Raw genomic sequence first — 10,577 nt, 5'->3', positions numbered from 1 at the left:
ACAGCGGACTCCCAATAAGACAATAAGACTTGGTGTGCCACCAGCCCCAGCCTCCCCTGGTACGTTCCGAGGGGTTTCAGAGAAGGATCCTGTGTGTCCCATGATGCCAGTGTGCAGGGTCTACACAGGGTGTGAATTACCACATGCCCCACTTGTGGGCAGGGGTTTCTCAGCCAAGGTCTTCACCCCCGGGGCTGAATAAAGGTAGAGAGCAACTGTGGGACCCTGGAGAAGGTGTTCCGGGAGACTTAGCAGAGGAGGCCGGGATAACCACCCCATGGCAAGCACCTGCAGGGCTGCGGACTTGGGCAGTGCGGGCCCTGAACAACCACACAGCACAGCCACAGGTCAGCCCCTCTGCCCTCTGCCTGGGGATCAGGGGCTGGGGGCCACCCAGCGCACCTCACGGCCAGCAGGATCAAGGGGCAAAACCTCCATTTCCAAGTGCTCCTGGAGCCCTCTACACGATGCCCAACAGGGTAGAAAGGGACTGAGGCAAACAACTGTCTTGTGCCTCCTTCCCACACGTCCTGTTTGGTATTAATCATAAGATTGCAACACCAAGAGAATCTAAATAATCTGCAGGCGTCACCGTTTCTGATAATCGCGGGAGCTATTCATCGCTAATCAAAGAGGATATTATGGAGCGTGAGTCAGCCAGCCTCGGGCTTTCTGGAAGCACCGAACTGTATATAAAGAGGGAGCTTCCTCGTCGAGGTGCTGGAACGGCAGGTGGGGAGCCTCACAGTCCTCCAGCGGGGCAGGAGCATGAAGGCCAGCATGCCCAGCCTCCCTCTGCTGCTGCTGCTGCTCTGGGGCGTGGGGTCCCATGGCTTCCCCGCCACGACCTCGGGAGCACAAGAGCAGGACACGGAGCTGGTTCAGGTAAAAGCAGAATTTCACACAGCACAAAGGCAGGAGCCTTTATTTGCATTTTTGCTCAGTGGTACAGAGTAGCAGTCATAGTGTAAAGGATTTTACAGAAGGGTGGATTTCTTCCAAAGAGAAATTTTTGGTAGAAAGGGCTCTTTCCCCAAAACTCTGTCCAGCCATGCACAGGGTCTCCTCTTCCCTTTCCAGCTGGAGGTGAGTGGGGGCGAAGGGACGAATGCAGATGTCCCCATGAACTGTCATTCGGACTGCGTGCTCCCTAGTGCCAGGGAGATTTCTACTGGGGACTCGTCTCCACCCGTCAGGACTTCCACCATGAAATCGAAACACGGTCTTTAGAAGTGGTTCTCCGCTGTAGCTAGGGCTTCTTACGGCCAGTCTTGAGAAATGAGAAAGAGTTCTCATCCAGCATTTCAATAATTTTATCTTTCATCAGAAATACCTGGAAAACTACTACAACCTGAAGAGTGATGGGAAGCAAATCCCAAGGCAGAGGAACAGCAGTCTGGTGGCCGAGAAGCTGAAGCAGATGCAGGCGTTCTTTGGGCTGAAGGTGACGGGGAAGGTGGACGCCGACACCCTGGCTTTGATGAGGCAGCCCCGATGTGGGGTGCCCGACGTGGCTCCGTACGCCCTCGGTGAGAGGACCCTCCGCTGGGAGCACACCCACCTGACCTACAGGTAAGCAGACGGGCACCAGCGCGAGGGCGCCGTCTCCCAGCAGAGCCGTGAGCCATGAGTTCTTAAGTCTCCGTTTTATTCCGTTTTAAGGATTGAAAACTACACACCAGATTTGCCGAGAGCAGACGTGGACAGTGCCATTGACAGAGCCTTTCAGCTCTGGAGTAATGTCTCACCCCTGACCTTCACCAGGGTCTTGGAGGGCCAAGCGGACATAATGATATCCTTTGTCAGGGGAGGTAAGCGCTTCTGGCCCCACAGCAGCACTCTCACCCTAAGTCCCATGTGCCCCACACCCCTTCATCTTTGCGGCTGGAGGAGCTGGTTCAGAAGTGGTGTTGACTTTGTAGGCTTAAGGAGGGAAACGAGATCCCATCTGGTGGAAGTCTCTTGTCCTCTCAGCCGGCCAGTGCTTTCTCTCCTGGGTTAGCCTGACTGGGAACCAAGGAGGACGTTTCTCGCATTCTGTTTCTGGCAGATCACTATGACAATTCTCCCTTTGACGGGCCCGACGGAATCCTGGCTCACGCTTTCCCGCCAGGCCCGAATCTTGGAGGAGATGCTCACTTTGATGAAGACGAAAGCTGGACCAAGGATTACAGAAGTGAGTCGACTCGTCTGGCCTCTCCCGATCCCCCTCCCTTCTCGCTCCACGGGAATCCTGTTGGCTTAACGGAGAGAACGCGTCTGTAAAGGAGGCATTTTCTAGTGCCGCTTACGAAATGAATGGATAAGGCGTCAGCCTCCGAAATGAATGATACATGTGGACAACCGGAAGAGGAGGCTGGTTTTGTTAGTAATAACATCTTGTTGGCTGCCAACAGCCTGCTCCAAAATTTCTGTTAAGACAATGTTGAAAATCTTAATGTTTTTCTTGTGGGCATCTACAATATAATTATTTTTTTTATTAGAAGGATGCACCACAATTTAACAATGTTAGTAAGAGTATGTGAAAATTAAGGGAGGAGAGATTGTATTTTCCGAAATTTCCAGCATAGGCATGTATGAGTTTGTACATAGGAAGAAAAAATCATTACCAGAACTCCACTGCGTCTCCGTGAGCTAGTACTCAGGAACTCATACAAGACCGGTCTGCGCGCGACGCAGAATCGGCCGAGCTTACATTCTCATTGTATCAGTGCACACACAGAGCTTGGGTTTTAGCCTGTGTCTTCCCTGTCAATAACAGCCTCCAGTGCTCCCACCTTGGGGAAAGGCTTTCTAGCTCTTTCATGCCAGGTCCCTCAACGGAGAACACTGCAAACAGTCATTAATGGCTTTATTGGACCTTTTAGATTACAACCTCTATCGCGTGGCCGCTCATGAGTTGGGTCATTCCCTTGGACTTTCTCATTCTACTGATATCGGGGCTCTGATGTACCCCAACTACATGTACGAAGACCATGTCCAGCTGTCTCAGGATGACATCAATGCCATCCAGGCCATATATGGTGAGTGGACAGAAAACTAGGGATGAGGGGCCGTTAGAACAGCCGTTGGCTGCCTCCTTTAAGAAGCTGTGCGAGACCAGGCAGAACTAACCCCAGGTCTCTTTTTCTTTTAGGACCTTCTCCCAATCCCGTCCAGCCAACAGGCCCCCAGACACCACAAGTGTGTGACAGTAACCTAGTCTTCGATGCTATCTCTACGGTTCGGGGAGAACTGATGTTCTTTAAAGACAGGTAGGACATCCCTGTGCCTTGTGCTTGTGAGAACATGGCTCTCACGGCCATGGGCGCACACATAGTGTTCATCCTGCACTTTCATGTACGTACAGTTAGAATTACAAGGAACTGCAAGCAGTTACACACACCGGCACAGAGCGATGAGCTTGTAACAGCCTTTCCCCGCATGTACTCTGTTGTTCGGTTCTCAGACAAAAATACCACTGAAGTAGAAAATTCAGTGGATAGAGTCCCGTTTCACAGATCAGTAAAGTAAAGCAGGGAGAAGGAAAGAGATCCTTTCAGGGCACAGAGTTCTCTGGTGACGGAGCAGTAGCTGCTCTCACTCCCACCCCGAGCTCTCCTCGCCAACGCTGCTCTTCACGATGAACCGTGAATGCAGGAGGGTCCTTCTCAGGAGAAACAGCCCGTGATGCTGAGCAGGGCAGTGCAGCCGCTCTGTCCCACTGAAGATGCCCCCAGCCCAAGCCCGTGACCTGCAGAGACCTAGAGAAAGGGAGGAGCCACCATGCGGAAAACCTCCAGGAGTTCACGAGGACCCTCCCGCGAGCACATACGGGTGGTCCCCGCAGGCTTCTCTCCCCACAGGAGGGTTCTGGCGCCCCCTCCGCAGCGTGGGGGCTCAAAGATGCCAGGATCGCCTCACATGCAAGGCCCAGGCCTGCTGCCTGTGCCACCCTGATTCCTAAAGGACTGTGTGCAGGAATAGTAGGTCCTTTTCTGGAAGATGCTGTCCCTGGGATGGGGACAGAGGCCGGGCCGGCGCGTCAGCACAGAGAAAGGAGGGGGCTCGGATGGGCTCAACGTCTTAGCTGCTGTTCCTGGGGTCTGGTCCGCACAGTTTGGTCACTCTGGTCAGATCCACGCGAGAGTAGAAGGCGTTGGTTCCAGATGCTTGCCGTCATCCCCCTACGAAGGATAAGGCTGGGTGCAAACCCTAGCAGCTGCGGCTCAGAGCTGGGCAGGGGCTACCGAAAGAGTGGGTCTGAAAGGAAAGGTTTTGGTAGGGCAGGACATGCCTCTCAAAGCAAGGACTTGAGAGATTTCTCCAAGGAACAGACACAGGCCTAGGATTCTCAGGAACTGAAAGGACGCTGAGCTCCCATGTGTGACCACGTCCTGAAGCCGTGGGAGGCTAGAGACCGCAACAGCCTTGCCCAGGGTCTCCCAGCAGTCGAGGTGGGATCGGAGCTGCCCAGCAGGTTCCGCCGGCGGGGGCCTTGGTGTCCCCCGTGGACTGTAGGTCCAACCGGAGGAGGAGGAACGGAGTGGCTGCCAACTCTGGGTCTAAAATTAACCTTTGCCTCTGTCTTATCACAAACGTGGCCGTAAACAGCTCCTTCCCCTCGCCGCCCTTGATCTCTCATCGGTGAGGTGAGAGGGCCAGGCTCTCAGGTCGAGGGGTAGAAGGCGCAGGGGAGAGGCCCTGCTGCCACGTCTGCACGGGGTGTCGGCAACCAGCGGTGGGCTGCGGCGCGCGGGTGTCCGGCTCCGGCTCCAGACGGCGCCAAAGCCAGCGGTTTGACTGCGGAATTCACGCGCCGCCCGTCCCTTTGTACTGATTCGCTACATGTGACTGTTCATGCTCTCGAGGTTGGCTGGGTTGTCGTGCTTGCTAAAGGTCAGCCCCCCACCCCCCGCATCCAGGAGATCAAAACCTTTGCCGTTTTTTTTTCTACATCAGGTTCTACATGCGCCAAAACCCCTTCTACCCGGAAGTTGAGCTCAATTTCATTTCTACTTTCTGGCCGGATCTGCCGAGTGGGCTTCAGGCTGCTTATGAATTCCCTGAGAGAGATGAAATCCGGTTTTTCAAAGGTAACACTTCCCCCAGGGGTCCCGTTTCTGTGGATTCCCGTTTGGGGGCTGAGAAATGAGTGAGCTCCGGCCGCTTTCTCTCGGTGGCCTTTGGAAAATCTGACGCTCTCACTTCCCACACCGATGGGAGTCCAGTCCCTTACCTAAGCATTACCCCGTGCATTTCTAGTCATTTTAGATAGAAAGTGTATCTGTGGGTGCTCTGCGGGGCCACGAACCTGGCTTAGGAAAGTGTTTTCTCTGCAAACTACTTACATACCCACCCTGGGACCCGCAGAATAGAGCAGATGACACAGAAGCATTGAAGTGTCCAGATTTCCTGGAGTCTATTTTCATACCAGTGGGTCTCCTGAGGGAGGGAGAAGCCACCCTGGGAGCCAGCTGTCAAAGTAGGGTCCTCAGACCAGCAGCATCGACAACCCCGGCAGGGGTCTGTTAGAGACCCAGACTCTCACTTAGCACAATGTGCTCAAGGGCCATCCACAAGATCGGCTCCCACTCCAGACCTTCCAGAATTCTAACAAGATTCCCAGGCAATTTGTACATTAAAATACGATGAGCCCTACCGTGAATCAAGTGGGACAGACTTTTCTTATTCCATCAGAATGAAACATAATCCAATGATGGGCTCTTGGCTTGGAAGACACTGTGCCAAACGCCGGTACTTCTGCAGACAGATGTCTGGCCTTGTACACACGAGCATTTGAGTGCTTGACCGAAGGACTGACTGCGCTTTGGACGGGGAGAAAATGTTGACACAGGCTTTCTGGCCCTTCTATCACAAAGTTAAACAGGATTTAAGAGGCACAAAATTTCAAGCCGCTTTCTCATAAGGGGCAAATGAGTGTATTTGTGCCGTGAGGATCATCCCGGCTTCAAGATCTAAGACCCATTTTATGTGACGTGGGCTATTGAGTATGAACACACAGATCTGGAGCCAGCAACCACTGGCTATTTGGCGCCGTATTCTAGTGAGACACAGTGGTTCTTATTTACAGAGGTTGCACGTCGTTACGGCCTGTGAGTCATTACGACTCCCTGGCCTTTGGGAAACCACTGGTGTGACTGTGCCCAGGCCCAGGCTGCCAGAGCAGGGAGCCCCGTATCGCCACCGGATGCAGCACGGGCAAGAATGTGGTCGAGGCCGCAACTGGCTTTGGGAAGACACCCTCAGCCCCACAGGCCAGTCGCCCTCCAAGCTCGCTGCAGATTCAAATGATGTAGGAAACTTCAAAGTGTATATAAATTTAAGTGATCTGGTATATGATACTGGCATCGGTATCTTTAAGAATCTCTCTAGACAGTCTCATGTGCGGCCAGGACGCTGGAGTGGGCTCGCTGTCTTCTGGTGTCCAGGACAAGTGTTTCCATCCTTTTTTTTTTTTTTTTTTGATTGGCAGGTAATCAGTACTGGGCCGTTCAGGGACAGGAAATGCTGTACGGATACCCCAAGGACATCTACCAATCCTTCGGCTTCCCTCAAACCGTGAAGAACATCGATGCTGCTGTTTCTGATGAAGAAACCGGGAAAACCTACTTCTTTGTTGCTAACAAATACTGGAGGTAAAGATTGAGCATAGAACATGTTTGCGCAGCACCTCTTTCTAGCTAGAGAGAACCTTCTAGATCGAACCATAGCCAAATGAGTCTCTGACGGCCTTGGCCGGCTGCCGTCTCTGTGAATGGCTGCCCAGCAGTCCAGCCGCCAAGTCTGTGGCCGGCGACCGTCACGCAGCCCCCGCAGTGGGGATGCAGTGAACACGTGGGGCTGAGGAGGGGAGCGTCTACCTTCACGGAGCCCCTTCTGCCAACAGGAGTGTATCTTTCACCGCAGTTTACCTTAGCAGGACAATGGGCGGCGCCTCCTGGAGAATTAGAATTAGTTGTTGGCATTGACACGGACCTTAAAGTTCTGCTCTTCACCCAGCATCCTACCTCCCCCTCCCCCATACTAGACAAGATCTATGGGGTTGAAAGTTCCTCTAAGAGTCCCGCTACCAAAGTCCCCGTAATGCCTTTGAGAAGTCTACACACTTAGCACGTTCTGACACTTTCAATCACTGTTTTGACCAGGTATGACGAGTATAAGCATTCCATGGACGCAGGTTACCCCAGAGCGATCGCAGCTGACTTTCCTGGCATTGGCCATAAAGTTGATGCTGCGTTCCAGAAACACGGTAAGTGAATGTGTCTATTTCTTTCCTCCACCTCCCTGTCACAGAACAGCGTCAACGCAGTTATTTGGAACAGCGAGGGCCCAAAATATTTGTCCTCACAGATGGCAGGATTTTTCCAGAATTCAGCTCCCACCTGAAATCATATGGGTAGAGTAGTGAGTCTCGTCTGCTTATTTCTAGGGTTCCTCTACATCGTGCATGGGACGACACAGTACCAATTCGATCTTCGGACCCAGAGGATTCTGAGTATCGACAGAGTTAATAGTTGGTTCCACTGCTAACGGAGATGACCGACTGTCGCCCCAGAGAAATACATGTCAAGAGCCCAAGGAGGCATCTTCCTGAAGAGTCATTTGCTTACATAAAATCAGAGCTATTAAGTGTTTCATCCCAATACCTCCTTCTGCACTTACTCTTTACGCCTAGGAGTGCGACGTGACACACACTCCTGTAACTCAGCCCCACAGCTGAGCTAAGAAAGGTCGGGCTTTACGTCTTGTGGATTCAAATGGACCAGTTTTGCAAAGAAAAAAAAAAGCTTTTCCAAAGTATAGGACCCTGACATTGACCCTGGAGTGCAGCTCTTCAAGACAGCAGACCAGAGCAGAAACAGCTCCTGAACATAGAAGCAGCCACTAGACCATCCTCATATGCAAGGAACAACTTTGATTACAGAAAATAAAGCACTTGTGTTTCAAATAAAGCCTTCCGTGTCGTTACTGTTTAATATACTTTCTAGTACATTTATTACATGATTATTTCCTGATGATAAAGACATACTTCCAAAGATTAGCATTCAAATTTGAAGTGGGAATAGACAAATACGTAGAATATTCACGTGGGAAGCTAGGATATGCAAAAAGTTGGACTATTCCCCTATTTTCATGGAATTTACATCCTGTAGAAGAGGTTAAAACCTACTTCCTGGGTCCCGTGTAAAGATTCCAAAATTGGCTATTAGTAGATACTTCTCCCTCTGAGCACGTCGGGGGCTCTGCTGTCCTGGGGTCCCACTCCCTGACATTGTGGAGGAGAGGGGACTAGGGCATGGTGGGGGACCCGTATCGCCCCAGATGGAAACATGCAACCGCTGGTGCAAACTTCTCTGGTGGCCCCACCTTGCCATGGGGATCGCAGAAGCCCAGCGGGAGCTTCCACGAGATGGAAGAAACCAGAATTCTCAGGCCACCACTCAAGACAATTACTCTGAAACTCAGTAGAGTTTGCTTAAGAAGTAAACTGTGGTGGTTCTAGACCACTAAGAGTCTGGATTTTGTTAAGGCCACACAACCTAGTTTTTCTTTATGGAGGTTTTCATGCCTCGTCTGGGGGAATGTTAATGTCAGCGGGGTCCCCTGTAGTAGCTCAGCCCATGGGGTGGGGGTTGGGCATGTTCATGGTGTGTGCGGAATTTCCTAATACGAATATTTTAAGGTACTCACGGTTCCGAGGCAAGCAGCTCTTGACTCAAGAATTTGGAAAGAAGTGTCACCTCTCCTTTGGCCAAGTTTCCCCTCTTCTAATGAACATTTTGATACTGAAGTGTACGTCGCATAAGTACAGAGAAATGTGCAGACGTCAATCACTAAGTCCTGTCACTGAGTTATGACAACGTGAACAGCCCACGTAACTCTCCCCCAGGATGAAGGAGTGCAGCGTCGCCTCGAGATCCCGCTCAACACTCTCCGCCTAGTCCATGAGACTCAGAGCCTGAAACAGGAATACCTCAGTGGGGCCATTGGGGGCGGGGGGTTCTCAGGAGAAGATTGGCAAAACATTCTAGAGCATTCTGCAGCTAAAGAATGTGGTCCCAGATGGCTCCAATCCCATGAGCAAGGGCTCTGGAGCGAAGCCTGCATCATGGTCGGCCCTACCAGAAGGCATGGGGCCAGGCATCTGTACCTCAGGGTGGATCCATCCTCAGCTGAGGTCCAGTCTGGGGGAGAGGCAGAGCTCCCGGGCAATATGGCTCCCACTGGACAAAGAAACGGGACAAGTGGGAACAGCAAGCCACCGCCAGAGCCCCCCAGAGTAGCGAGAGAGTGCGTGTGCTGGTGCTGACGGGGGCTGGAGACACAGCCAGCCACGTTCTCTACCCGTTCTCTGTTCCCCAGAGGCAACCGGCACACTGACTTTGAACCTCTGAGATGAAACCTGCCTATTCTGGAACTGAACGAGATCAGGTTTATATCCTCCTGCGTCTACCTTGCTGCGTCCGGCACCACGTCTCTGCGCTTCGTTCACAGGCGATGCATTTTGACTTCTTACATTTGGGGTTTTTCGTAAGTTATGCTGTACTTTCGCAGGCATGTCTGCTGGTTTCGTACCTAACAGTGCCCCTGCTGAGCCGTAGACGTCTGTGAACAGGACCGCGGCAGACCTGCCCCCGGCCTCCGGGCCTCCCAGCCACAGCAGCAGGAACCCGCTCTCTCCAGCTTTGACACCAGCTTCTCGCCTTCCGGCTGCCCTCCCTGGGCCCATGCTGCCCGCTCCAGGGCTCAGGTGCCGCCTCTGCTGCTGCGGGTCCAGCTCTGCCGTCTACCTCACTCAGAACTCACGCAGAGGCAGCCTGCGAGGGAGAAGCCCGGCCGTGGGTAGAGCTCTCGTCTTACCAACATGAGAGACACAGAGGAGTAAATGCGTCGCCCTCTCTTGTCCCAGAGCGATGTTGTTACGACGCCGTTCAAGTGTGTCCTCAGCTGGTCTCACTCTAAGCAAGACGTTCCTCGTCTCTGCCTGGCCGGCAATCCAGCTTTGCATTGTCTCCCCTCCTTTCCCTGTTTTGCTCTCCCCAACCATCCATCCAGCCCTCTCTCCAGCTCTCATGCCTCAGGCTCTGCTTTCTAAGAACACCAGGTTAAACTTGCTTCTGCTGGGAGTGGGGTAGAGAGGACCCTTGGTATCACTGTGTCATCACAGCTACCAAGACTCTTCTCTGCCATTGATGATGAAGAAGTAGAGATGGCTGAGGAGCAAAGGGCCATCAGCTGGCCGTGACACGTAGATGGCACGAGAGGGTTGGGGCTGTGGGAAGTGGGGAGTGGGCTGGTCAACCGCACTGGGACTTTGGTGGAAAGAAAGTCATTCGTTCAAGGCAGCCGAGCATCCACCGAAGACACACTGTGAAAGTCAAAAGACAAGGGTGACATTAAGGAGCTCCTCACCTGAAACTCCTTTCCCACTGTGTGTTAATTAACTAGAATTTAAATAAAAATTTTTAATAAAAACTTTAAAAAAAAAAAGAAAGAAAGAAGTCTTATGAAAATTAGAGGTAAGTAAGGCTCTGACTACAGCTCATGCCGGGTCTGGTGGGCCCATGGACCAT

The 10,577-nt window shown here is 52.3% G+C and overlaps 1 protein-coding gene across 1 annotated transcript; it reads left to right on the top strand.

The window, feature by feature from the left end:
* Positions 1-697: 697 nt before the first annotated feature.
* On the top strand, positions 698-7,955 carry MMP1 (matrix metallopeptidase 1). The gene is made up of 10 exons (XM_032358220.1): positions 698-885; positions 1,328-1,572; positions 1,663-1,811; positions 2,051-2,176; positions 2,868-3,023; positions 3,137-3,254; positions 4,942-5,075; positions 6,476-6,638; positions 7,149-7,252; positions 7,433-7,955. Exons 1-10 carry the CDS (start codon positions 769-771, stop codon positions 7,531-7,533), a joined length of 1,413 nt encoding a protein of 470 aa, XP_032214111.1. The 5' UTR covers positions 698-768; the 3' UTR covers positions 7,534-7,955.
* Positions 7,956-10,577: the final 2,622 nt, after the last annotated feature.

The sequence above is a fragment of the Mustela erminea genome, chromosome 9 (assembly GCF_009829155.1).
Source record: "Mustela erminea isolate mMusErm1 chromosome 9, mMusErm1.Pri, whole genome shotgun sequence".
NCBI classification, from domain to species: domain Eukaryota; kingdom Metazoa; phylum Chordata; class Mammalia; order Carnivora; family Mustelidae; genus Mustela; species Mustela erminea.
This window is presented reverse-complemented; position numbering and strand designations above follow the sequence as displayed.

What these genes read in the sequence shown, in the direction of transcription:
- MMP1 (XM_032358220.1), top strand. Translation starts at nt 769, where the DNA reads ATGAAGGCCAGCATGCCCAGCCTCCCTCTGCTGCTGCTGCTGCTCTGG. An exon ending in CTGATGTTCTTTAAAGACAG is followed by an intron (nt 3,255 to 4,941) that starts GTAGGACATCCC and finishes TTTCTACATCAG; the next exon opens with GTTCTACATGCGCCAAAACC. An exon ending in TGAAATCCGGTTTTTCAAAG is followed by an intron (nt 5,076 to 6,475) that starts GTAACACTTCCC and finishes TTTGATTGGCAG; the next exon opens with GTAATCAGTACTGGGCCGTT.